The 25,088-nt window shown below is 43.7% G+C and overlaps 1 protein-coding gene across 3 annotated transcripts in view; it reads left to right on the forward strand.

Annotated features, from left to right (window-relative positions):
• The window catches only part of SDK1 (sidekick cell adhesion molecule 1), a 415,080-nt gene extending 390,769 nt beyond the window's left edge, over nucleotides 1-24,311 (forward strand). For all 3 annotated transcript variants that reach the window (XM_026858830.1, XM_026858832.1, XM_026858833.1), the window contains 5 exons: nucleotides 7,416-7,580; nucleotides 10,204-10,341; nucleotides 12,327-12,447; nucleotides 12,669-12,798; nucleotides 19,510-24,311. In XM_026858830.1, coding sequence (XP_026714631.1) covers nucleotides 7,416-7,580; nucleotides 10,204-10,341; nucleotides 12,327-12,447; nucleotides 12,669-12,798; nucleotides 19,510-19,782 — 827 coding nt within the window. In that variant the 3' untranslated portion in view covers nucleotides 19,783-24,311. The remainder of the gene's footprint in view (nucleotides 1-7,415; nucleotides 7,581-10,203; nucleotides 10,342-12,326; nucleotides 12,448-12,668; nucleotides 12,799-19,509) is intronic.
• The last annotated feature ends 777 nt before the right edge of the window (nucleotides 24,312-25,088 follow it).

Genomic DNA, 25,088 nt, shown 5'->3' on the forward strand with positions numbered 1-25,088 from the left:
CCCAGCTTGGTTACTCCTGACAAATCCAATAAGCCCACACTTTCTGGTAGCCAAGTCATTAAGAAAAAACAGTGAATGCTGCCAGACCCCTGTGTAATCTCACTTGATAATTTCCCTCCGCTCTGACAGCAAATGTTGATAACCATTCACCGAGTACAGTTTTCTAGCCAGTGATGCATCTACCAGATACTTGTTTCACATAGGCCGTGTTTGAATGTCACGATGTCAAAAGCTTTGCTGAAGTCAGGATAGATGATGTCTGCTCTTTCTCCTCTATTGACAAGGTCTGCTACTCTGTCACAGAAGGAAATTAGACATGATTTATACTTGACATATCCATGTTGGCTGCTTGTTTTTTCCTTTTTTACTTCTAGGTGCTTGCACATTGCTTGATTATATATTGATTAAATGAATGCTTATCTGTTTGATTATATAAAGGATCCTGTTTCTTGTATGTGTATTGAATGTAACACTGCATTTAAAACCAATTATTTTGATTACGTTTAACCAGACCGGTAACAAAATTATTGCCTGTATTTGTGTGATCATCACTGAAGATGCAGATTTCCATACTTGCCTCCGATAGAATTTGCTCTGTAGTGAGGCTCTGCTGTGGCCCTAAAATTTATTCCTTATTTCTATCATTTAACTTGAGAACTGTTTTCAGAACAAAGTCGAGGGAAATGTGTACCTTCTCAAAGCACTGCATTTTCCCAGGGTGATCAAGATTTTTTTTTTAATGAGAGGCATGACACCACTGTGCTTCTATTTCACTTACCTCAGTTTACTGATTTCTGCCCTTATTTCTTCATAGGTAGAAAATACTATGTCTTATTTGAACAACACTGTTTAGATAGCAAGTCAAACCAAAACAGTTCATTGAAGTTCACTTACCAGCTTATATTTGCCCAGACGGGGTTTTCTGAGTGAGTATTTTAGAGGGAAACCTGCAGCCCATGTACAGATTGTCTGCAAGCTGGAAATTCGACTTGTGTGAGTAGTGACACTGCAAACTCATCCAATGTTCCTGGGCTTGTCTTACCAAACATTTTACAGTTCATGGCTAAGGATGTAGGATTTGTGGCCCACTCATTTTGAGTATGAAGAAAATAGTCTCTCCAAGGCAGGTCTGAGCTGCATTAACCCTGGGTCACTCCTGCTGGCCCCACTCCACTGATCCTGGAAACACACAGGAGAGGTCTTATTCTCCTGCTCTTGCAACCTGACTGTCGAGGCATTTAATTCCTCTTCAGATTATTTTAATCCTATTCATTCTGCTGTAGCAAATGAACTAGGCATTTGTATGCTGGATTCTCATCCTTCCTTCTGGTTGCAGCTGTAGGAAGCATGAAATGTGATCCAGGAGAGGAGACAGGCTAATTGGAACGCTTGCTTATTTTGCCCAAGCATCAGCTTCCTTTCTGTGCCGCTTTTCTTCATCATCTCTGCACAGAGGAGTTTGAAATCTGAATTACGAGCTTAACAAAAGCAGGGAGCTAATTCCTTCTGTCAGGGCTGGTCATTCAGAGCAGGTTCTGTTTTAATATAGTTCTAAGAATTTGCTTCTGCACGTTGATTTATAGGGGTAGTAGAGTGTGGATTGGAGCAACCTTTGTTTTTAAGGAGTTGTTGCCCAAGAGAAGAACAGTTGACTTGTGCCCTTCACATAAAATCAAGGAAGGAAAAAATATATTCATCCGTCTGAGATTAAAAGAAGGGGCTTTGGACAGACAGATGAAAAGCTTTAGCTTGTTGCCAATATTTAAATGCAATAGCACTACCTTAGTGTTTCACATCTCAAGTGTCATCTATTATAGGCCTCATTACCCCAAACGTTAAATGCTGTATCATCTCATTTTCCCTGCTGTAGCTCCCTGCCAAGACTCTTCCATCAGAGTAGGAGGGTGGCTTTCTGTCAGAAATGGCAAACCCTACTCCCTTTTGTCACTTCCCTTTGAATTTTTTGGTACCCTGCTGTGTCTCCCAGGGCTCCAGCTGCCCTGCTGGGTTTAGCAGTGGTGGCAGCAGGCAGCTGAGATTGTTCATTTAATCTCCCTGTTTCTCTCCCGGATTTATGGAAGGTGACCAGGCTGACTACATCCTCTGCATTTTGAATATACTCAGACACGGGGATGGAGCACGCAAACCAATATTTTTTGCAGAGTGATCTGTGCTAGAGGAAGACATTACAGAAACAGAAGTTTTTCTTTTCCTTCAACTTCTCTGTCCCCAGAGAAATGAATTCCAGTTTAGTTCCTTGTGCATTACCAGAAATGCAATTAAGCAGCCTCTGTCACTGCCATCGTAAGCACTCCCTAGACATCAACTAGGCTGGCTGAGGAATGGGTATTAGATTGTGTCCTCAGATTTTACATACAGAGGAAAAGACAGAAATGTCACAATGATGTTAAGGTTCCCAGTGCTGTTGGAAGGAGTGGAGAAACTGATTTCGCCCCTCTTTTCCCGACCCCGTGCCACATCCAAGGCTTCTCTCTGTACTGTGCTTTTGTGGTGGGCACGTGGCCTCTAAAGTACCAAGCAGTCTCACATAGACTTGTCTTCCCAACTGTCCCCTCTCTACAGAGGCGGTGTTTCTGCATAACACCCTGGGGATCCACGCTGCCAGGAGTGCACATGAATATGTAACTGCCAGCATGAGACCTTCATGCATGTGTTGGCCTGCTGCAGTCATCTTCAGCTGCAGGGCACCCGTGTAGGTGTTCAGTCAACCTGCTTCATGGCTTGTGTCACCTCAGGAAAAGCCTCTGATCCAGGACAAGCTGATAAGAGATTCCCTCTTCTGTTTCCTCTCCCCATGCATGCATTTTGGATTTTGTTTGTTTTTCCCAAGCAGGGGATGACTTAAGCCCAGTAGGAGAGAATTGCATCTTAACGTGTTTCCAATAATAGTATTTTTAGCACCCTGACTGGCATGAACAGGCCAGTAAACCTCAGATCAGCCACAAATCATGAGCTTAGGTCACAGACAAGCCAGTAAACTGTCTCCTTTTGCTCCCCAAGATGGTCAGTTCCATGAAGGCAGCACACGTTTTGGGGAAGAACCCGTCTACGTGGAGTGGGGATTGTTCTTCCTAGAAATGCTGGTTTTCAATTCCCACATCCTGAGGGCAGATCTCACTTTAGTTTCCTTTCTGGTGTCTTGAGTAGTGGTTTTATGTTTTCTTCCTTTTTTATTTATTTTTAAACAAATGAGGGAGTGCAGTGTCAAACATGGACACAAACCAGCAGAAGTCAGTAAATTCAACCTGAAGGGTGCAGCTGCATTGCCGGCATCTGCCACGGGGCCTTTGGTTCGCTTCTGCTCGCGAACGACATGCCGAGGCTGACAGTTTGTCAGCCTTCACTTCCCATTCTTGTCCTTTCGCTAGTTTGCATGATAATCCAGACCTTTGCCTCTGACAAATACACCCACATTTTAATTTTGTCCTCTGTAGGAGGAACACTACTTGTGCTCAGACAGTCCTTAACTCTCAGCAGCTTCTCCCCTCATAAACCTCCTAATGTGTAATTAGGAGAAGGTTTTACAGCATGGCTCTCCTCTTACCCTAAGAGGGGAAGGCTGGTGTTTAAGATCCAAATAACTGACAGCTTTCCATCTCCCCAGCTGCAGCATGGCAGTTGTTTATTAGTGGCCTGAGTTAGCAGAGCTGGGAGCCTTCCTTCCTGACTGACAGTTTTATTCAGCGTGGAAACCCCGATTAATTGCCTGTGAAGCCGGGCTGGCCTGTGGATGCTGTGTGTGGCTGCAGCACACGATGGCCGGCGCCTGGCCGGGAGGGTGGCCGAGGCAGGCACGACATCATGTTGGGTCAGAGGTGTTTCACGTCCCCCTGTCATTCAGATCTTCTCCTCATGCACGTGCCTCGATCCCAGACTGGGTGGAGAAGTCAAAGCTGGGGGATAAAGATCAAATCTCACATCAGCAGGAAGTAAGACTGGGGCAAGGCCTGGTGAAGCCTTTAGAGAAATAGGAAGCAAAGAAAAATGAATCTTTTTGAGGAGCCCTCCCTTTTCCATCAGACATTTAGGCCTTTCTTAAGGAGCCGAGTGAAAGGCAATATGAAATTAAGACAAGGACAGATGTTATTGAAAGAAAAGCATTTGCAAGCAGTACACGTGCATCCCTGCTGCCAGCTGTGTGCCTCGCTCAGGCGTGAGCCAGGAGCGGGCTGGGGCTGGCTGAGCCTTGCACCTCTCTGCAGGAGTCCAGTGTTACAAACTGCTTTTCTTTGCCATTTCTATAAGTTAATGCCCAGTTGATATCCCAACCATAGCATGTGCAACTTTTCTTCTAAAACTGGGTGGAAAATACTGTGTACAGTGTACTAATGATTTTCTACTGAACTTAAAGGCCAATCTTTGCTATCAGAGGTGACCTTCTAATGAATTCTCTTTCAGCTGAACTTCTAACATTTAGAGCAAACCTAGTTTTGAGGGATGATGGAAGAGATGCAGTGAATGAATTCACAAGTGTTCAATATTTAATCTCAAAGTTCACCACTGAAATAAAATGCTTTCTTAGTCTGGATATATCCGATTGCGATCTCTGTCTACAAAGAGGGGCCTGAATATTCCAGATGGAGAGAAGATAAATTAATTGAGGCCCTGGAATTATAAACTTTGACATCTAGAGCTTGAGAAGCCACAGACTCTACTGTTCATAGCATTTGCATGGAGCCAGCAGTGGGGCAGGCGTTAGGATGTCCCCCTTCCCAGGCTGCCACCTTGCAGATTTCTGACCACTGTAGCTGCATCAGCACCTCCCTGGGATCCCAAGGATCACACGCTGAGTCCCATCTTGGCCAAGCCCTTTCTCCTCCCCCAGAAAAAAAACAATTGGGCAAAGACTCTTTCAATGAATCAAAGGGGGATGGACCAGAGAAGATATGGCCACCAGACATAGCATCTCTGTGTCCCTGTGAGACAGGAATCCCTCGGGAGAAACATCCACCAGCAGCCTGTGCTGCCCCACACCATCGCCACCGTAGCCAAGGGGACAGAGAAGTGGAAGTGCAACGCTGGCTTCTCAAGGGTAGTTTGCCCACCTTACTGCAAGCTTTACAGAGTGGTTAAATTTACACTTCTTGGTCTGTTGGATGTTCTGCACCGTGCAGCCTGATAGGTTTGAGAAAATGAGTGAGAAAGTGTGTGTGTGAACAGTTGTGTTTGTTGCAATGAGTGTTGAGCATTTATTTTTATTGTTGCCTTTTCTTCCCCCATTTAAGTGGCTTTCAATGCAAACAAATTGCTTTTCAGACAATTCACAATGGGCTCAAATTCTCTTATTGCTGTTTGCAAATGTGTTTATGAAAGCTCAGGCAATTCTAGCAATTATGGCAATATTTTATAGTCTGAGATGCATCTTCCTAGTATTGGTGGTTGCAACAATCTAACTTTGAAAATGCATCCCTCACTCCACCCTCTTCAGAGAATCTAAATCCCAAACTCCCTTTTTATTACATTGTAAGTTTATGTGGTAGAAATAATCTAGCCTTCTATTGCCCTGTAAAAGGGAAGTCAATATTTTATCTCTTGTTTTATAGCCATTGTAATATCCAACTAATACATAACAATGGTACATTATGATAACTTCATTATACTCTGATCATGTTGGTGAATAATGTATTGGTCTGAATTTTAAGCATGACAGAAAAATTACCTATTTTTATTGTTCTTTGGTATTTCTCAAATGTAGCTGGAACAATAACATTTCAGTCTGCTTTTTGCATCCACTGAGACTGCCAATCCTCATGATCAGAAAAGATGTAGTTTGGGGGTTGTTAGTCATTGTGTGTGTTGCTAGACGTGCAGCACAGTACAAATTACTGAGCCAATATTTACTGATGCCAAAGTTAAAACATTCACATGGCAATGCACCTGCAGTGTTAATCAATCCATCTTTGCTGCTATTCCCTGTTGCACAGAAGTAGGCTAAGGGCCAAATTTTGCTCTAGCACAACTAGCTAGTTACACTAGCACAATTCTGGAATCACTGCGGTGACTCCAATTAGTTTACACTCAGGTAAATGTGAAGCAAATGAGAACAGCTTCCTGCCTTACACTGCAGCAGCAGAAAAAGTCACCGAGGGAGGTGCTGCTGGCTCCTGCTTTATTGTTACCTTGATAACACCTCAAGCTGCAGAAGTCATGCTGATGCTCCAATCTCACAGTGCAGAGGACTTTCTTTCAAAGCAGGCAGCTCCTGCGCTGGAGTCGTATCTACGCAGAGGTTATCATCATATTCCTGTTGCCGTGGGAGAAAAATAGGCATTGCCTGAACAGCTTTGAAAAGTAAAATCCCAATGGGATACTTGTGAGGTCAGATCTATAAGTACACTGGCTCAGACTAGCTGAGAGTTTGGCCCCATGCTTAGACAGTAACTCCATTTTGTCAGCAAAAGTGCTGGGCACCAATTGTTACTGAAAAGCAGTCCAGTTAGATTAATGTTTGATTCCTGCACTCAAAATTATTGACTGACATTTTTAATTATAGTTGGTTTTGTTCTGACTGGTAACAGCATCCATCTTGTTGAAAGTTCTTTCAATTGTAGTCAAGTGAATATAAGATTACGGGTATGGATCAGGGACCAGAATGGTGCCTGGTCAGGATGAGCATCAGGATCAATGTCAGTATGGCTGCTGAGAACCAAGATTACCCTACTGAAACGCTGTTATCAGAGTGGCATTGTGCTTCTAACAACTTTGAGGGGTTTAGAATACAAACAAAAACTCATCCCTGTTTAAGAATGCACGGCACGGAGGTGCAGTGCCGGCTGTCGCGCTCTGCGGGCTGTGCCACGCTGCGGGCCAGCAGATGCGAAGGACACATCACTGTTGATATTGTGAAGCAAGCAGCACTCTGGTGACACCAGTCCACCCAGCACCAGTTCACTCAAGGCCACAGGACTTCCCACCAAGACCCAAAACTTATATCAGTTTGCAAAGCCTAGGCTACGCACTTCAATCGCAAAGACAGTTTTGTAAAAAGCAGGCAAACCCTGTGCGATTAGGGCTCATTAATGTAGCAGGTTGCTTTGGGTTTACTTGCTCTGTCAGATAACAAGCATGCTGGTGCGGTGACCTTACCTGATCAGGAGGCACCCAGATGGCTGGCAGCTGCTCTAGCCGGTGCAGGTCGCTGTGGGTGCTGCTGCAGATTTTAGAGGAAACCTCTTCCATCTGGGCTATTATAAGATCCCATCATGAATAAATGCCTTTATAGATGGGGTCTTGCAGGGCATTCTGACATTTGTGTGTATCACTGAGCAGCCTTCAGGTAAGCATGTCCACTGCCTGTGGCTGAAACACGCAATTAATGACAATTTTTTCCAATGAGCAGAAGGAAGTGCCAAGTCACACAGCGCATGCCATTTCTCTCCTTGCTGCTTTCCTAGATGAAGGACTGTGGGATATGTTTGTGAAGGACATCCCTCGCAGTGCTACCTCCTACACAGTTGGCCTGGACAAACTGAAACAGGGTGTGAGCTATGAATTTCGTGTGGTGGCTGTCAATGAATTTGGCTATGGAGAACCAAGCGTTCCCTCTGTGGCAATATCAGGTAATCGTGGATTTTTAAAAATATCTTTTTCAGTGGAATTTCTTAGGGTTGAGGGAGGAAGGGGTGGGAAAAAACAGCCCAGATTCTCTAGTTGCAACAAATAATCAAGGGCAGCTTGTTTTCAGTTGTTCTAGGATAAAACCAGAATAATACAGTGGTGAATCAAGGCTTGTTATTGCCATATACTTTACTTTCAAGAGAAAAAATGCATGTGTGCCATTTTTAAGTTTGATAAAGGACCTTTTCAGGAATTTAAGAGTGTTTAAATGTAAGCTCTCTTGCCCTGACTAATTTACAGTCTACAATTTGCTTTTTCTACTTTTCTAGTGTGTTGTTTTGTTTACTCTGCTTCCTTCTTTTTTTTTTTTTAATTTTCCCAGGGTTCTCTGATAAACATTTTCCGTGTTATTTTGTATTTAGCTCTCAAAAATATAAAAATTTCACAAAATTATTCCTGATATACTCTGCTCTGACAGTTCCAGTACAGTATGATACCTCCAGTCTCCCTTCATCAGAACAGCTCGTTGGTGATGCTCTGGGGCTCTTCCCACCCTCCCTGCTCTCTTGTGCTTATTCCCAGTAAACGGGGCTGTGGCCTAAACACGCTTACAAAATCCCTTTGAGCAGCCTGGCACTCTGATTTTCTGAAGGAACTTCAATACCTCTAAAAGCATATTCCACTCGACTTGCCATGTCTGGGCGGCTCAGGTTTGGTGGCCTGTTGTGAAGTGGGAGAACTTGCCCTCGTGAGGGCTTTGCTCAGGTGTCCTCCTAGCCTTGCACAGACAGCTCTACTCCAGGTTGGTTTTGAGCAATAGGTTTCATCCTTGCTGTGTCAGCAAAGACAGACAAGAGGAATAAAAGAACCTGATAAAGCAGCTTTGTGATTCAAAATTCTGGAGAGTCTTGAGAGCCTGGCAATGCTCCAGTATCTGGAGTGGCTTTTATCTCTTTACTCCTTCAGTGAAAAGCATAAACAACATTCAACAGTTACCCAGCAGGCAAGAGTAGTAAATGCTGCTATCACCATCACGGCTGTGTTTGTCCTTACACAATTAACCACTTAGCCTGTGAGAGCTGTCTATGGATTTCAGTGTGAGTGCTACCCTTGCTTTTCTCCTTCAGGACAAGGGCATAGACAACCCACTTCAAACACCAAGAGTCAGTATTTTTCCTATCTGTGGTTTCACAGAGGCTGTAACACAATGTAAAGGGTCAGTAATCATGTCAGTCTCCTTTCCTGAAGATATTCCTCTGAAACTGGGCATGCATCTCCTTGTCACACTTTTTATAAATAAACCGCTTGTTTGTAAGTTCTCCACTTGAACAGAACTATTTAATTCACCTCCTTTTGATGCTTCAGTGTTCATCTCAAATTGCTGCATGAAAGTAAGAGGTTTCTGTTGAGATTCACAGTCATAAAAGTATAAAGCATTTTAGGCTGGCCACTTCAGCTAGCACAGGGAGGTATAAATTGCACTGAATCTGCTCAGCCCAGCATGGCTTGTGCAGTTTGCCTTTACGACTTTATTGGCCTGGACTGGCCTCCTAGCAAAGAAAGATTGTGGCTACTTTTCACTGCTGCAGAATACCCGGTGATCTGGAACAAATTTGAGCTCGTATCGTCAGGCTTACAACAGACTTGTATTTAGATCCAGGGCTCAGGACAGTCGGGGAAAAAGAGTGCCTGGGCTCAGTGATAGTGCTTGGGTTGAAGTTGGTCTCCTGGCACTGCCCATTCCTAGCAGGTGTTCTTCTACCTTATGGACAACAGGGAAATTGCATACAGCTGCTGGCTTGTGCTCCACTGGCAGCATTTTTTCATAAAGCTGAGGGTTGCTGACAAAGAGAATACCACTGCAAGAAAATAACAATGCTTATTACTTAAAACGAGACTGGCAAGATAACTCTAGAAAGGGGAAGTTAGTATCATTTTACATCTCCAAATGAGGTCAAATGGGGTAAAATAACTTGCGATCATCACAAAATCCAGGCAACTGAATTGATACTCATGTGCTGCATATCAGGCTTGGCTAAGCTGATAGGGAAATGATCTAGAGTAGCAGTGAATGTTAGAAGTTGGGAGTTAATGGAGGTACTGAAAGATACTGAACCAAGTGTACTTTGTTCCCTGGCACTAGCTGTATTTTTCGGAGCCACTGAGCGGCATTTTGGCGAGGTAAGCCTCTTAAAAAGTGGAATAATCGTGGGTCATGACAGATATATTAGTGGTTCCTTTGACCCAGGGAGTACTGAGCATACCACAGTAGTCAAGAAATGTAGGTGTGCAGAGCTAGGGGAAGAAACCTCCCTCTCTTCACTTGGTGATAAATTCTTCTTAGCTAAGGTATTCTGGAGCGTACCTCTGGGTTTATGAAAGATGCTTGGGGAGGTCTTTGAGCCATGATATGCTCCTGTTCTCTACACCATCTTAGAAGTGTCAGCAAGCTCCTTGAAAGTCTGACTATCGGCAAGCTCCTTGACTGCAGAGCAGACTATGTTACCTCCTTTGAACATCTCTCTCTCCTGAGTACTGTTACAGATGCATCGTTCACTGGGGGGAAGAAGAGAAAATTTTGAAGGAGCTTAAAGAGGAATTGATATTTGTTTTTTGCTCTTTCAGCACAAACAGAAGCCCCTTTCTATGAGGAGTGGTGGTTTCTGCTGGTGATGGCGCTCTCAAGTCTGATCCTCATCCTTCTGGTGGTGTTTGCTTTGGTCCTGCATGGCCAGAGCAAGAAGTACAAGAACTGCAGCGCAGGTAAAGCGTTGGCTCCATGCTGTGCACACACTCTCGAGCTGTGGGAATTAGAAATGTCTTCCCTTCGAACTTCTGGTTTTATCAGTGTGGACTCTATAAGTATTTTGTTTGGCAGAAGACTCGGATCTTTTTTTCTCTCTGTTTGGTAGAAATGGCTTTTGCCCATATCTATATTGGGCAAAGAGTGACGGATCTTATCAGGTTTTGGATGTTAACCAGCCATGGGCTTGGATCAGACAGTATCTGGACAGTATCTGGAAGTCCCAGGGACTGTAGCAAAAACCAAGGAGTCTGGGTCAAATGCTTGGCAGAAGACAGCAAAAAAGGAATGAGCTGAGACTTCATTTATCTTTGTCATCATTCCCTGACAGATGGGGAGAAGGAGAAAGATTCCGCTTTTCCAGGGCTGTACCCAATGCAAATATTCTAAGACTGTATGTGTGAGGACTATATCATAACTCCTTTATATGAAATAGTGCCCTGCAACTCACATTCATTCCCTAAGATAAGCTGCAGTTGCTGGGCTGGGGGCCAAGCAGCTAGGAGGTGTCTTGGTTACCTGGTCCTGTTAAACGTTAACTCATAACAAGCATCAAGATTTGAATTTTCCTTTAGTTACAATTTTTACCAGCCTCCTTCCTGAAAGGCAACAGGGGCTACCTGCTCTATAACTAGGAATGTTAAAATAGTTCCCTTTCAAAACACTAAGTTCTTGAGGTCTGAATATTGTTTTTACCTTTTCTTCTCCTTACATGATAAAGTCCTGGAAGGTTTGTTCACATGTGTATTTTTCTGATAGTCTCCTCCAGCAAGAAATTTCTCTGATGCCAGGAGGTGCCAAAAAAGACACGTTAATGAGTAGGATCAGGTGGATGGGTCTTTGAGCTACCCGTTCTTAGGGATTAATGTAATGAAGGAGTCTTCCAGGCAGTATTTAGTTATTCAGTTCCAAAGTGAAGATCTTTTCTTTCTTTATAATTCACCTCTAACAAGTGTTAGAAAATCAGATTTCAGTCCCATGAGATACAAGATATATGAATTCTGTGGCATTTTACCAAGTTAATACTGTCACATATTTGTATGCATAGCTCATAGGAAATCTCTCATCTTCTTAGTTTTGCTCAGTGTTTGGGGGACAGACATGAAAAGACAGGTCTGACCTGTACTGTCAGATATCAGTGTTCACACCGAGTCTTAATGTAGCACAGAAATTGAAGCCGAGGATAAAGTACCTGTCTGCTGCAGTGTCAGTATGCAGCCGGTCCCTCTCCCCAGGACACAAGCTGAGCTCACACCTTTGGGATTACAATGAATGAGCATGGGAGAGAATAAGCTCCTGCTATATTTGATCACAAGAAATAATATACTTTGCTGTATTTTCCCTCTTCAGCCAGTCCCCTGTCCTTTTCCCTGCCTTACATTGTCCAGTGATTTCTCACATCTATATCTTATCCTCATTACAGCTCTGACATCTTTTTCCTATTTGTTATCCACTTACCCTTTCTCTTGCTTTCTTTCCTGCCTTTTTGGGTTTTTTTTTTTGATTTTCCTCTTTTTCTGCCTTTCCTAGTTTTACTTTCCCTTTCTTTGCTTCAGTCAGCATGAAGGGGATTCACAGCACTTGATTTAGGACATCCTCTGTGGCCACCTGAATTAGTCACCTGGTTTCTATTTATAGCAAAAGACAAGAATAAGCACTTTTGGAGCACAGTTCATCTGTGCTATTTTAGATACTTAACTCTGAATGAAATGCATCCATCCATGCATCCTCCTTTCCCCTCTTTTGGCTCCTTCTGCCTGTTCACACTCCTAATAGGCTCTTCTCCTTCACTCTGATTGTTTTCATTTTCCAGTAAGAAAGGTAAAGAGATTTTCAAATAATTAACGATGTCATCAAACACAAAGAAGAAAAAGTTTGTTCCTACAGTTTTATTTGGGGGAAAAGGGCTTTTGTTTCAGCTGAATCTTTTATTGCCTGGTTCCAGGTAAAACCCTCTCCAATGTGGAAGAGTCAGTCACCCTGGATAATGGAGGCTTCACTGCTCTGGAGCTCAACAGCAGACACCTGAACATCAAGAGCACCTTCTCAAAGAAGAATGGAACCAGGTAAGAAGCTGAGAACACCACACTCTTGGAAATGGTGTTTTATCTAGCTTCAAACCACTGTTAAATAGTCAAAAAGGAGAGACTGTTGTCTGGAGGATCTAAGGAGGACTTTAGTGCCCAAGTCACTGCCCCAGGCTGTGACTCTGGCTTCTAAGAATGATTTAATGGTGTCATTTCAGAGAAATTACAACATCCTATACACTTACCCTTTATGTTTCTAGGTCTCCTCCTCGCCCAAGCCCAGGGGGGCTGCACTACTCTGATGAGGATATCTGCAACAAGTACAACGGTGCTGTGCTGACCGAGAGTTTGGGCCTGAACGAGAAGCCCTTAGAAGTGTCGGAATCAGAGGTAAGGGTTCCCTTTGCCTCGCCAAATGTTGCCCAGTCACTGCAGACATTTGTTTCCCTGAGGAATCCTGGACGGTCTTTGAAGTCCCGATCCCACACCTGCATTATACTCTATTGTCACTGTTTGTCTGTCTCAGGCACTTTCAAAACTCCAATTCACCGTCCTGTTCTCATCACGTCTTAAAATTAAAATCTCAGAGGAAAGAATGCCAAGCAGGACCCAGCCAGGGCAGATTCCAGACCTGGCCTTGGAAGATACTCAGTTTTCCAGTGTTGTGTAGAAAGACAAGTGCAGTCAGCCAGCGTGTGCTCACCTCTCTGGAAGGGGCTGCACATCCCCTTCTGCCTGTGGGCTGCAAACTTGGAGCACTTTTGGGAAGACCTATATATATACCGCAAAATAACCAGCTGGCTGCAGCTACCGTCTGGAAGAGGTTGAAGGTGGGATACACTTTGAATTGTGGCACTGACTGAAGTATGGATGTGGTTTGAAGTTTTCACAGTGCCTTTTTTAGACAGCTACAGCAAACACCAAGATTCTGAAGAGTGATGTTGGGGTGCGGTAACTTCTGCCTCTGTAACAGAGGGAGTAAGTGGGGAAGGAGCAACCTGCCAGGGAGTGCATGGCCATGGTGTGGGAGCCCAGCATTCAGTTTTCTGAACACCCAAGCCTGCAGCCTTAGTTTAACTCAAGAGGAGCCTTCTGCTCAGGTTGCCTTTAGACTCTGTTCTCCAAGGAAGGTGGGTGTATGCCGGCATTATCCATCTGGCCATGCTTCATCTTGTGTCTTATAACCCCTTTAAGAAGAAAGTGCTTGTAGTCTGTAAAAGTCCAACAGTGGCCAGGGGTGAATAGACAGACTTCAAGGGGATACCCAGAAAGGTAAATCTGTCTCTGAAATTGTGTGTTGTCAGCTGAGATCCTGACAAATCTGAACTGACAGCACAAGAAGCAAGCAATGGGCCAAACCACTCCAAACCTGACCCTTCTAGCAAGAATAAATCAAGAGCAGCAAGTAGTGAAAGAAGATGACAGTTTTCATCTGTAGCTTTTCTGCACCTGCAGCTACAGCTGCTTTTCCTGGCTACCTAGCTCTCACCTCCTGTTAATTACCACGGACAGTCTGCTGCTTTGTGCTGCCCTGTGGCCGACCCATCATGCAGGCAGCTTTCCTTGGTGAAGCTCAGGCTGCTATCTATGCAATGCACAAGCATTACCCTCCAGATTAAACCCATAGTGCTTTGGTCATGTCACTGTAACAACCCAGCATTAAACCTGTCATTAAAACAGTTTGCTGAGCATGATCATGAATTTAGCACTGGCACCTTTTGACATTAATTTCAGTGCCCCATGTGGTATTTCCTGGTAATGCGCTGAAGTCCACTTGCAGTGTGTCATTACTGCCTTCTGTATGCACTGTTTGGACAATACAGAAGAAAGTTATTTTCTCAGGCTATTATTAATATTATTTATTTACTGTGTATTGCAGTTGAGCCTGAAGGTCTCAGTTGAGATTCTAGTGTCTTTGTGAATCTGTGTGCGCATGTGAGTATGTGAACAAAATGTGCTTTCTGTTTTCCCTTGGGCCTCAGATATGCAGCCCTTCTGTATAATGTCTTTGATGCTTGTTTTTTTTTGTGGTGGGGAGTGTTTTTAGGCATGAAATGTTAATACGTTCCCAGTAGAGGTAGCAATAGGAAATGCCACCTTTTGATCAACCTAAGAATGATGTTTACATTGGCTGGTACAGACAGGAGGTAAGGTTGGGTTGGGGATGAGGTGGGCATAGGTGTTTGACCCCTCTCTTTCAAGTATTCCTGTACATATTAGCCCTTCCTGTTTGTCTTTTCTGTTCTTTTTGTTTCTATTCTCAAAGGAGATCTTAACAGACAAGCTCTGTTTTCTGAGAATTTCAGAATTTCCATCTCTCTTAGCAGGCAGAAATGTTTGCCATTCTATGAAGAGTTAAAGCTATCTTTTAATATAAGCTCTATACAGGTTTGGTCCTCTGCATCAATGTTCTGATGCTGTCTTTCTCTAATACATCTTTGTGTGGATCTCAGGTTCCACTTAATATGATGTACATAAGGACAGGCAGGGCCAAAAACTGTGCTTTTGCTTTCAACCTGCATGTCATCTTGTTGCTGCTTAGTCTTACCCCTGTTGCCTGAGGTGTCAAGATTTTATATGGAAAAGAAGGGAGCTCACTGGCTTCAAGTCTCATGGGTTTTACTGAACATGAAGAAGTCTGAGAGAAACTCTCGGGCTGACTGACTGTACTTACAACACGGCTGCCTGGGAGCCTTCCTCAGAGCTCCCTCCTGATGAGGAGAGCAAGAGAGAAACAAAGAGAAAATCACGCAGACCAAGCAGTGCTCTTGATATTCATAAATCAAGTGGTTAACTTACTCCATGTCATGAAAGCCAAGCACCAGTACTGTTAATGAGGTTAAAGTAGTTTAATTGGCAGGTATGGAGCAAGAGAGTGCTAAGAGTGTAATTTCTAAATGATTAATAATAATAGGCTTTTAGATAATGAGTCAAGTGGACGAGGCTTTGGACAGAATCTGAAGAAATTTGGTGCTCACCATGTAGAGAAATTTGATGATATATCTGTGATGTCATCCAGCCATGGAAGAGCAGTTTGACAGGAGGGGAGGGGAGAGTGATGTTTGTTTGTTTGTTGTCACGTGTCCTTGTGGTTTCCCCAAAATAGGTTTCAGGAGATAATATTCTCACAGATTACCCACATTATCAGTCGGTGCTGAATGCTGGTGATGCTCTTGTCTTCCCAGCTGCTCTCTGCAATTTAACTGACTTCTGCTTTCTCACCTCTGTAGGAAGATATTATAAATTTCCACTTAACACTTAATAGGGAATATGGTTTAACTTGTTTCCAATAAAGTTTTCCAATGATTTTGACAAGTTGGGCACTATGTGGAAACCAGGTGCAGGTGACACATTAAATAAGCAAGGGTTCCTGTGTCCAGAGAAATCTGTTTGCCAAGATTACCTTGTCTGTTTTACAGCATATTCATTTCATGTCAAGCAAAAGGAACTGCTGCCATCTACATTTTTAGAAATAATCTCATAGGGTTGTTTCTTATGCAGTCACTTTAAGAAAAAAAAAAAAAAAAGAGACAATTGGAACTATTTTCAAATTTCCCATTGACTAAGCTAAACACTCTGGTTACTGACTTGCCTCTGAACACCACTTGCGCATTTCATGCTATCAATAAAATACTTAAATAGCCTCTCATTTTCTATATTTGTTGTTTCATAGGCATTCATGCACCTTTGGTTGACAGTCTGTAATGTCACCGCACACCCAATCACACTCCAGCCTATGGAGGTTTCCAAGGTAACAAAGCCACAGTCGCAGGGAAGGGAGAGAACCGAAAACAAAGCTAAAAGCCCTGCAGCATTTCTATTTACTCAATAGTTTAAAAAACACTAAAAAGTAATCCTCTAGTATAAGCTGTCTGTATTGTCATGCAAAACAGGTTTATCTTGCTACTCCTTGATTTTCATCAGGGCAGAGAGGGATGTGGGATGGCAATTTAAAGAATTCCTTGCTGGTATGCCTGGTTATTAGTCCCTTGTTCGGAGCAGACCTTAGAAGATACTTCAGAAACATGGACAGAATAGTCAGTTCCTGCCTGTTCTGAAGGAAACATAAAGAAAACATGTTGCATCGACACTGACAAGTAGGTTATCCTTTCCAGCCTCTGTGCTCATGATGGTGAAAGGCTGAAGTTACTGCAGCTCTGTTTCCTGAAAGTCGCTTCTGAAAAGCACTGGCCTTATTTACGCCACATTAGTGTTCTCTGTCAGTTGGTATAGTGGACTAATTAGTGGACAGATTATCAGCGGGTGATAATTGGTTTAGATTCCCTCTTTCTGTTCATGGCAGTGCAAGTGACACTGTATTTCAAATGGCAGCAGCCCATCTAAAAGTGTTCCCAGTATTTCTCCTCTTTATTATGTTTGACTCTGGCAATCTCAAAAATACTTGGCTTAGGTCCAGAAATTATATTAGTTTTCTGGGTATTTTTCTGCTAGCAATGGACAGAAATCAAGTAGCTGCATCAGTATTATTATACCTATCAAGTCATGTGTCAGTCTTCGGGATACAGCTTCTTTTCAGCGTTTCTTCTTAGAGTTTCCAGCCTTTTAGTTGTCTTTATGTTTCTATATGTCTATGGGATCATCCAAAAGACCAGTATGGGGCCACTAGATGTGTGTGGGGTTTTTCCTCCTTATGCTTATGACACCTCAACTCAGCTGTGATCCATCTTTTCAGCAAGAGTTCGTTTCTTTGTGGGGTGGCTGAGCGTGTCCAAGTCAGTCAGAGTGATGGTTGACTGGGGAAGGAGTCAGAAGACAGGGCAAGGGCAGTCGTAGCTTTGTGCCTTTGATGGAGGGAGCACATGCTGGAGGAGTTTACACCTTCAGGTGCTGCTTCTGCTGAGTGATCCGTAACCACCTGCTCAGGATGTGGAGACTTTTCTTCTGGATGGCCACATCATCTCCCCGCTTCCCAGGCACTTTTTACCTTAGACTGTGGAGCTGCAGCATAATGTTTGGAGATGTAGGCTAATGCAAAGTGAAACACCTTGATTCTTGATAAGAACAAAGAAAACCAGAGTTTGAGGATCTTTTGGTCTGCAGGTAAAATTCGTTGCCTCTACAGCCAAGGACCAGCTTGCCCAAGCTACTGCTGCCACACTCAGCCGTGCTGTCACTTCTGCGGGCATTGGAGCCACTCTTCTTGGAGCCCCTTACAAAAATAGGCAAGGCAGCACTGGCAGGATGTACCCTGAAGCAGTGCCAAGACTCTGGAGATGCTCTCTGCACCCACTGGCTGTGAAGTGGTCCAAATCTGGGGATATTCTGGGCATGCCGCAAAAAACACCTGTTCAGGAAGGTCTTTGGAGGGAGTCGGGTGTTGGCTTCCCAAGCCTGGCAGCTGGTGCAAAAGGAGCATTTTTCTAGGAAAAAGACTTGTTGAATTCCTCCTGGAATAATTATTAAGTGCTGGTAAGGTTTTGTTGTAATATTAATTACGTGTCAAGGCCCCTGAAGCTTTTCATTCTTAAAATAATTGAACAGTACATAATTCTGAACGAGCCAAAGCATAGGTAATAGTGGAAGGGAAATTTTGCAAAGCTGTAAAGAGCTGCTTTGCTCAGACTTTTGGAAAACTCTGGGAAAAATTTCTCAACTGTCCATCACCCTCTATGCTGGAAAATGGGCATGAAATAGTATTGCAGCAGCTATCTAAGCAAAGAGGTGGGATGATGGATGCAGTGCCCTTTTCAAACGATGGTTCACAAGGCATTTGAGGATTGTTCTTCAGACACCATTAAAAAGGAGCTGAGGAGGAGGAGAGACTAGTTGTGTGGCAGGCAGGATCAAGAAGGATGTGTGTGTGCTGTGTGGTGTCATAGATCAGAACGATACCAACCTTTTGAAATTAATTGCAGCAACTAACAGTTATGAGCTGCACTTACCCGTCTCTATCTTGTATGTCTTAGGCAGCTACTACTTTGATATTTAATTGCCTTTAGAATCAGCTATGCAGATTATCAGGGGGAAAAAAAAAGGAGTAAAAGCTTTTGCATGCTCAAACCAAAGATTCTGAAAGAAGGCATGAGATAGGGAAATTACTGGGTAAACGTTTCTGTGCTGTATGGGATGTGGCTGTAATTAGTGGGAACATTAGTGGGAACAGAAGGAAAACGTGCACTTGGATAGTATGGCCAAGGCTTTGCCGTGGTCTCTGTACCTGGAGGAGATGTACGAGCCCTCTGTGATTCCTCCAGCTCTATCACAGCTTCAGAGGAGGGGCAGATGCACGAAGCTTATCCAGTTACATCTCAGTAGAGCTCCCACTCGATATTGATATGAGCTTTGAAGCTATCCAGCAACTGTGCATGAATGTTTCAGGGGTAAGATCTGCTCTGAACACAGGGCTGTGCCTGAGCCATCCCAAGAAAGCAACCCCTTCTGCCTGGCAGTTCTTCTTTTCCAGATTTTGCATTCTCTTTCTTCTATCGCCGCTGGTCGTGTGCCTTGTTGTACCACCAATAATCAGCTGGAACATACAGATACAGTTGTTTGCCTGAAAAAAAACTGTGATTTTGCTTAATTCCCTTTCAGTGGTATAACTAATTTTCAGTACTTACCAGGACTTGCAAGCCAAATTCAGAGTGCTGTGCAGGTAGGCTGGTCTGAGCACCACAAACAACAGCACGACTGGCTAACTCGCACAGAAGACATTCTTTCTGTCCTTGCATCAGAAGAGCGATTCTCAAATGTAATTGCAATCTTGTTGATTATGTGATTGAAAGCCGTTGGTTTCCCTGTGACGTCTCTACACTTCCCTGCATCTTGTGTCAAAATAGAAACTCCTGCCTCTCGTCGCAGTGTTCTGCAGTGAATTAGAAGGAATTTCTCTGCATCTCATTGCCAGCGTTCCTTGGGTGACTCTCCCTCTAGCAGCAAAGCCTGGCTAAACCAGAGCCCAGTGCTTTTTACAGTCCAGCATATATTACACTTGGACTACAAACCATCCTACCCTCAAATTACAGCTTTTGTCAGCTGATGATATTAATCTTGTCTCTAATTTCTTTTAGAGTGGAACAGGTTAAATCATAGATGATAATGGCTGATTTTTTTGTGTGTGTTTTTTTTTTCCCGATGCTCCAGGCCACTGACTCGGATTATGAAGATGAGTTGCCAAAGCACTCCTTTGTGAACCATTACATGAGTGACCCCACGTACTACAACTCATGGAAGCGGCAGCAGAAAGGGGTGAAGCACCCAGCATCCTATAGATATGAGGAGTGTGTCGCCAGCGAGACAGAACCCTATTTCCAGACTGTCATCACAACACAGAGCTCAGGAGGGGTGTACACCCCAACAGGACAGCCTGCGCCCGGCTCCCGGACTCCAGTGACAGGGTTCTCCTCCTTCGTCTGAGACAGGGCTGGAGGATACAGCCGAACCGCCGGCGGCACTGGGGGGGGACCCGTCACAGTGACTGTGTGTGCGTGACCGGTGCGATGAACTTGTGGGTAACTTCTCTATCAGGGTAGAAATGGATGGGAACACGGATGAGGCTGGGGTTTTTTTTTCTGAAGACAATCAACTCTAAAAATATGGAGCTGAACTAGCTGAACCTTTGTTTAAAAAAAAAAAAAGAAAAAAACGGAATTCCGAAAAGCGATGATTTTAACCACTTGTGAATAGTAGGGGTTTTTTAACCGCTTTTGTAACACTGCTTCAGGAAGCAGCTCCCATGCCCCTCTCTTCCCTCTTTCTTTCTCTCCTTCTGTCCCCCTGTTCCCAAACAAGGAGGTGAATTCCCTAGATGCAATGAGTGACTTTGTGATGTGATTTGAAGAGAAAACAAAACCTCCCAGGCTCCTTTTTCTTCCTTTTTCTCTACTTTTTTTTTTTCCTTTTTAATTTTTCCCCTGTCATCAAGGTCAAGTAGGAAAACATAGAAAAGGGACAAATTTTTACATGAAAAGCAGACACATCCTCTCTCCTCTTCTCATTGCTGCTCCCTGCATTAGGAGCACTGGCTGATCAACATGCTCAGATGTGTCACTGTGTCTGCTCTAGGCTCACTACTGGTGTATTTATACTGAATTACTGACCTGTTTCTATTTCTTGTTCAAATGGAACCTGCTGCATTCTTTAAATATTCCAACTCCAGGGCCTTTGGAAGAGGAGATGACTCAAAAGATCACTGTAGGCAGCAGTGGGTGAAGCAAGTGGGAAGAATTCAGATGCAAGGTCAGTTTATTTTTGGTGTGGCTCAAATCCTCCCTCCGCATGTGCCGTTTGAATTGGTCATTTTTTTAAATGTCAAAGGACACACCCCAGCAAGCCAGAGGAATCTTTCAATTAAGATTGCAGTGACAAGCTAGAGAGTCTACTAATTGGTGAGGTTTTTGATCGTCAAAGTTATCCTGCCCTGTCAATAGAAGTTGAGCATTCTTTCTTACCCAGACTCTGAAGTGCTGCTTACTGGTCTGTAAAAAAGTACACGGTAGCTGGGTTTATTTGATTTCATTTTTTTAGTACAAAGACACGTCACAGACTGGGTGAGTTTTGGTGTCTACAGGTGCCTTTTATTGATTCTTCAGCTTCATATCTGGGAGAAGCAACAAAGTGTCTCCAAATAAAGCTAACCAGGTTTTTCAAGCATTAGGGTCATGAATTACCTTGTGCACGTTTACAGCCTGCTTTGTGCACTTGAAGTTACAGCTTTTTGAAAGAAGAGAGGGGAATTTTAGTTTATTTTCCATCCTTTTGTATAGCTCCCTTTTTGTTTTCTTCTTTTCTGTCCTTTTCCTGAGTCTGTCATGTTTAGCAGCAAGTTGTTTACTCACAAGGGAGTTGTCAGGGGTTTAAAGAATCCAAGTCCAGCCCTTGGACCTAGCAACAGTCCTGGATCACCAGACTTTTTACCGCAAGAGTTTGAAAGGTGAATTTGGAAGCGAGTCCTTTCTTGCCACTCCAGCATCTGGCATTTCCTCCCAGGTGGGGGTAGGTCAGCCAGGAAAATTGGTATCCTGCTGCTTGCTAATGTCCTCTCAGGACATGTGTGGGCACTGTTACTATTGCAGATTGTCCCTGTCCTCTCTGGGGGGATATGGGACAGCTGTGGAACTGGGTGGCGGTGGCTTCAAGGCAGGTTGTTGGAACCAACCTGGTGCTGATTGTGGTGGCTGCCTGTTCCTGCCCATGGGGGCTGGTTAGAAGTAGCTTGATTGGCACCTCACCTGAACAGTTGAGGTCCAAGGGCAAGCTCGGCCTTGCTGTCACCTTTCAGTGCCTCTTGGACAGGGCAAATGATTTTGGAACTGCTTTTACTCTTTGTCACTGCCTCTGAGCACTGCTGCTCTTGGTGCGTACAGATTCTGGATAGCTTTGGCACTGGATTGCTGTTCCTCTCCAAAGGCTCCAGAAAGAAAAATTTCAAAACCAAATACTCCAGTGGGTGTGTTTAAGGGCTTTTGAGTTTGGGATAATGATCCACAGCTCATTAGATGTCAAGGGATATGCCAAGACATGGGCTTAAGCCAAAACCGTGTGAGCCATCCCCCTCTCTGCACCTGGATAGGATGTGTGTGGGATGGAGAAGGGGCTCCACAGAGGATGACGTGGAGCTTGCTGCGAAGAGGAATGCAAAGCAAACAAAAAACCCACTGCCTTCTGTGCACTTTGACTGTTCTCTTAAGCCATATGGACTTTGCTTTAATTACTGAACTGACAAAAGTTTGTTTGCAGTCTTAGCTTTTTGTTTCTTAGATGAAATTATCTACATGAGTTTCTGATTTGTTTTCTTTCTCCTTTGTTATTTCCTGCATCAGTTTACATATTTTTAAACACCTTGTTTTATATATATGTGACATAGCAATGCAATTGCTGTTGGAATTTTAATGGCGCTTATCCAACAGGTTTGAGAGGTAGTGCTACAGGAGGAACCTTCCAAGGACCACTAAGAACTTAGGGATATAGATTAGTAGAAAGTAGATCGAACACCGAAGACTTTGCTCCAAAGGAAAGCATAGTGTGAGTAGCTCCGTATCTCCTGAATATTGCCAGATCTGAATTGGTGTGAGGTGCAGTTACTCTCTGGGGCTGATCTGATACCACATTGAGCAGAAAAGCAAGGAAACCATGGGGAATAAAGGAAATGGACTTTGCGGCCACTGCTCCACTGAAGGACCACGTGGGGAGCAGCACGATCTATATAAAGCGAGGAAAAGAGACTATTCTTTTTTTTCTCAGAACTATCTGCAACTAAAAAGCTTGAGCTTGCTGAGGACCTGCTGAGTTGGCTGTTTGGCCCTTTTCTTCTGACTGCTGCTGAAATAACAGGTTAAGTGTGATTCCTTTAGGACCTGTTGATCCAAGCAAAGGTATTTCTGTTCCATTCCAGTCCACTCTATTGTCAGTCTTGGTTATGTTTTGTTTAGGAGTTGGCTTTTCTTACATGTGGTTTTATTTGACTTAGGCAATTGCAGAGCGTGGAAGTGCACTGCCCTGCTTACCCCTAAGATGAGCGTAGGCTGTGTGTTCTGCTGCCCAGGATCTTCTGTAGCTACACGCATGATCCCTGTGCCTTCTTGTTAACATGCTGTACTTGTAAAATATGATTAATGGGAAGGTTTTATTTACTTCAGATATCAGGTAAATTGTTCTATCTAGAAGGAAACACTCCATCAGTTAGCAAGAAAGCTCTACTTCATACCTGTAATCGTTGGGAATCGCAGCCTTGAAATATGACTTTTAAACATTAGTTGTCATGTTACAATAACTTCACCCATCAAATCCATTTCTGTTTCCATCTTCCTGTTTATAACAGTCTTGAAAAATGAAGGCTTATATTTAAAATGCCTTCTTAGGATAGTTTATTTGTATTTATTTATTTACTTTCCCATGTTTCTCAGGTCTCTTGGTGGCTGTTACTAAAAAATAAAAACAGCATCATGAAATGACCAAGGGAGACATTTCAGGGAACAGTTTAATAGGAACTCATTTTTCATGCAATAGCCATGGAAATACCCAATTTCCTGCAGGGAAAAAAAGGCCCAAGTCTTCTCCCCCTCCCAGGGCTGAGATAACACCGGCCACCACCATCAGCAATGCTCCCGGCACTCCCAACAGCACCAAACCTCAGGTTGTCCAGATCATAAATCAAATGCAAAAGTGCACATAAGTGAAGAAGCTGTACTATTTCAGCCACTCTAAGTGGAGCATTTTATTCCACAAAACTCCGTATCACACAAGGTGTGTCCTCTACCACACCCTTGGGTGGAGTATTTTCCATTCCCACCTCCTCATGCTCGGCTGCTGGTGCATGGCCAGTGCTGCTGGGGTGCGAGTGGCAGCGGTGAGAAGGGACAGGAGAGGGCACTGTTTTGCTTTCATCAGTGACAGTCTCTTTTTCCCCATCCTGGGAGTCACCCGTGCGAAACCCCTTTGTGGGGAGGGCAGAGAGCAGTGAGAGCACAGAGCAAAGGGTTTAATCGGCATTTACTAACTGCGGCCAGTGATCCCACTTTTGGAAGCGGTTGGCATTACTGGAGAGAACTAAAAAAAGCATCCAGAAAAAGAAACTAATCCATTACCCAAAAGGATTTTTTTTTCCTCTTCATTTTGAGTGTTAAAGCCAGTGATGCTTTGCAGATGGGCCAAGATCTCATTTTTCCTGCTTACCCAGGTCTCTGCCAGAAGCTGCTGTAGCAATTGTTTAGCATAAATATCCAAGTCTGTCTTGACATGGGGATACATTTATTATCCTTGGCATTGCTTCCCTCAAGAAATCCATTGGGTCATCCAAAGATTATCCAATCTTCTTTCCAAAAAGGCAGGAGAAAGAGCTGTTTATACATACAGAGCATTGGTGTCATCTTCTACTTGCTGTTTCCAGATAAGCAGGGCAACTTGTTTCAGAAAATTCCTTTTAGAAAAGGAATTTATTGGGAAACAAAACCAAACACACACACACACACACACACACACACACACAAACAAAAAACAAACAAACAAACAAAAAAAAAAAAACCAAAAAAAAACCCCACAACAAACAAAACACCACACCAAACAAGAAAGATAACCTTTGGAAGGACCATTAGAAGTCATGAAGTCCTAGAAACCTGAGACATGCAAGACTGAATATGATCCCAACACCTCCAATCTATATTGATCTCCTTTATCAACAGCAGCCAGAAGGGCACATGCAATGAGGGGTTATATTTGGAGAGGAAAAACCATCACAGAAGCGTTACTAGATGGGCAGGTTGTACTGCAAACAGCTTCATTCAACCTGGAGTTTCCTGCTAGTTCAATCACATTTCTTAGGTTGTTTTTATAGGTTTTTGCCAGCATGTGTGCAGTCCGTACATCATCATGGCATTACTAGAGGTCACGTGGGGAGAGGTATGTTGCTGTGGTGTTTATACAAAACCACACGCATGATGATGTGGTTGTACAGTATGTACTGAAACCTCCTTACAGAAACCCACCCTTGAATTAGGAGCACAGTCACCCCAAGACTGAACATGTTGGGCTGGGCATGACTCTTCGATGGCTCCACCTAACGAGTCCCTTCAGTTCTTTGTATTCCTGTATTCCTTTTCTTCTCCCCTACATCTTTACCCCCAGCCCTCCCAGACAAAGTTGGCTTGCACTTTGTGAAGGTTTAAAGTTTGCTGCCCCTGGTAGTTGAGAGCCACAACTGAGAAGCACACACGTGACACATGAGA

Source organism: Athene cunicularia (assembly GCF_003259725.1).
Source record: "Athene cunicularia isolate RWA chromosome 14 unlocalized genomic scaffold, athCun1 chr14_part1, whole genome shotgun sequence".
NCBI classification, from domain to species: Eukaryota; Metazoa; Chordata; class Aves; order Strigiformes; family Strigidae; genus Athene; species Athene cunicularia.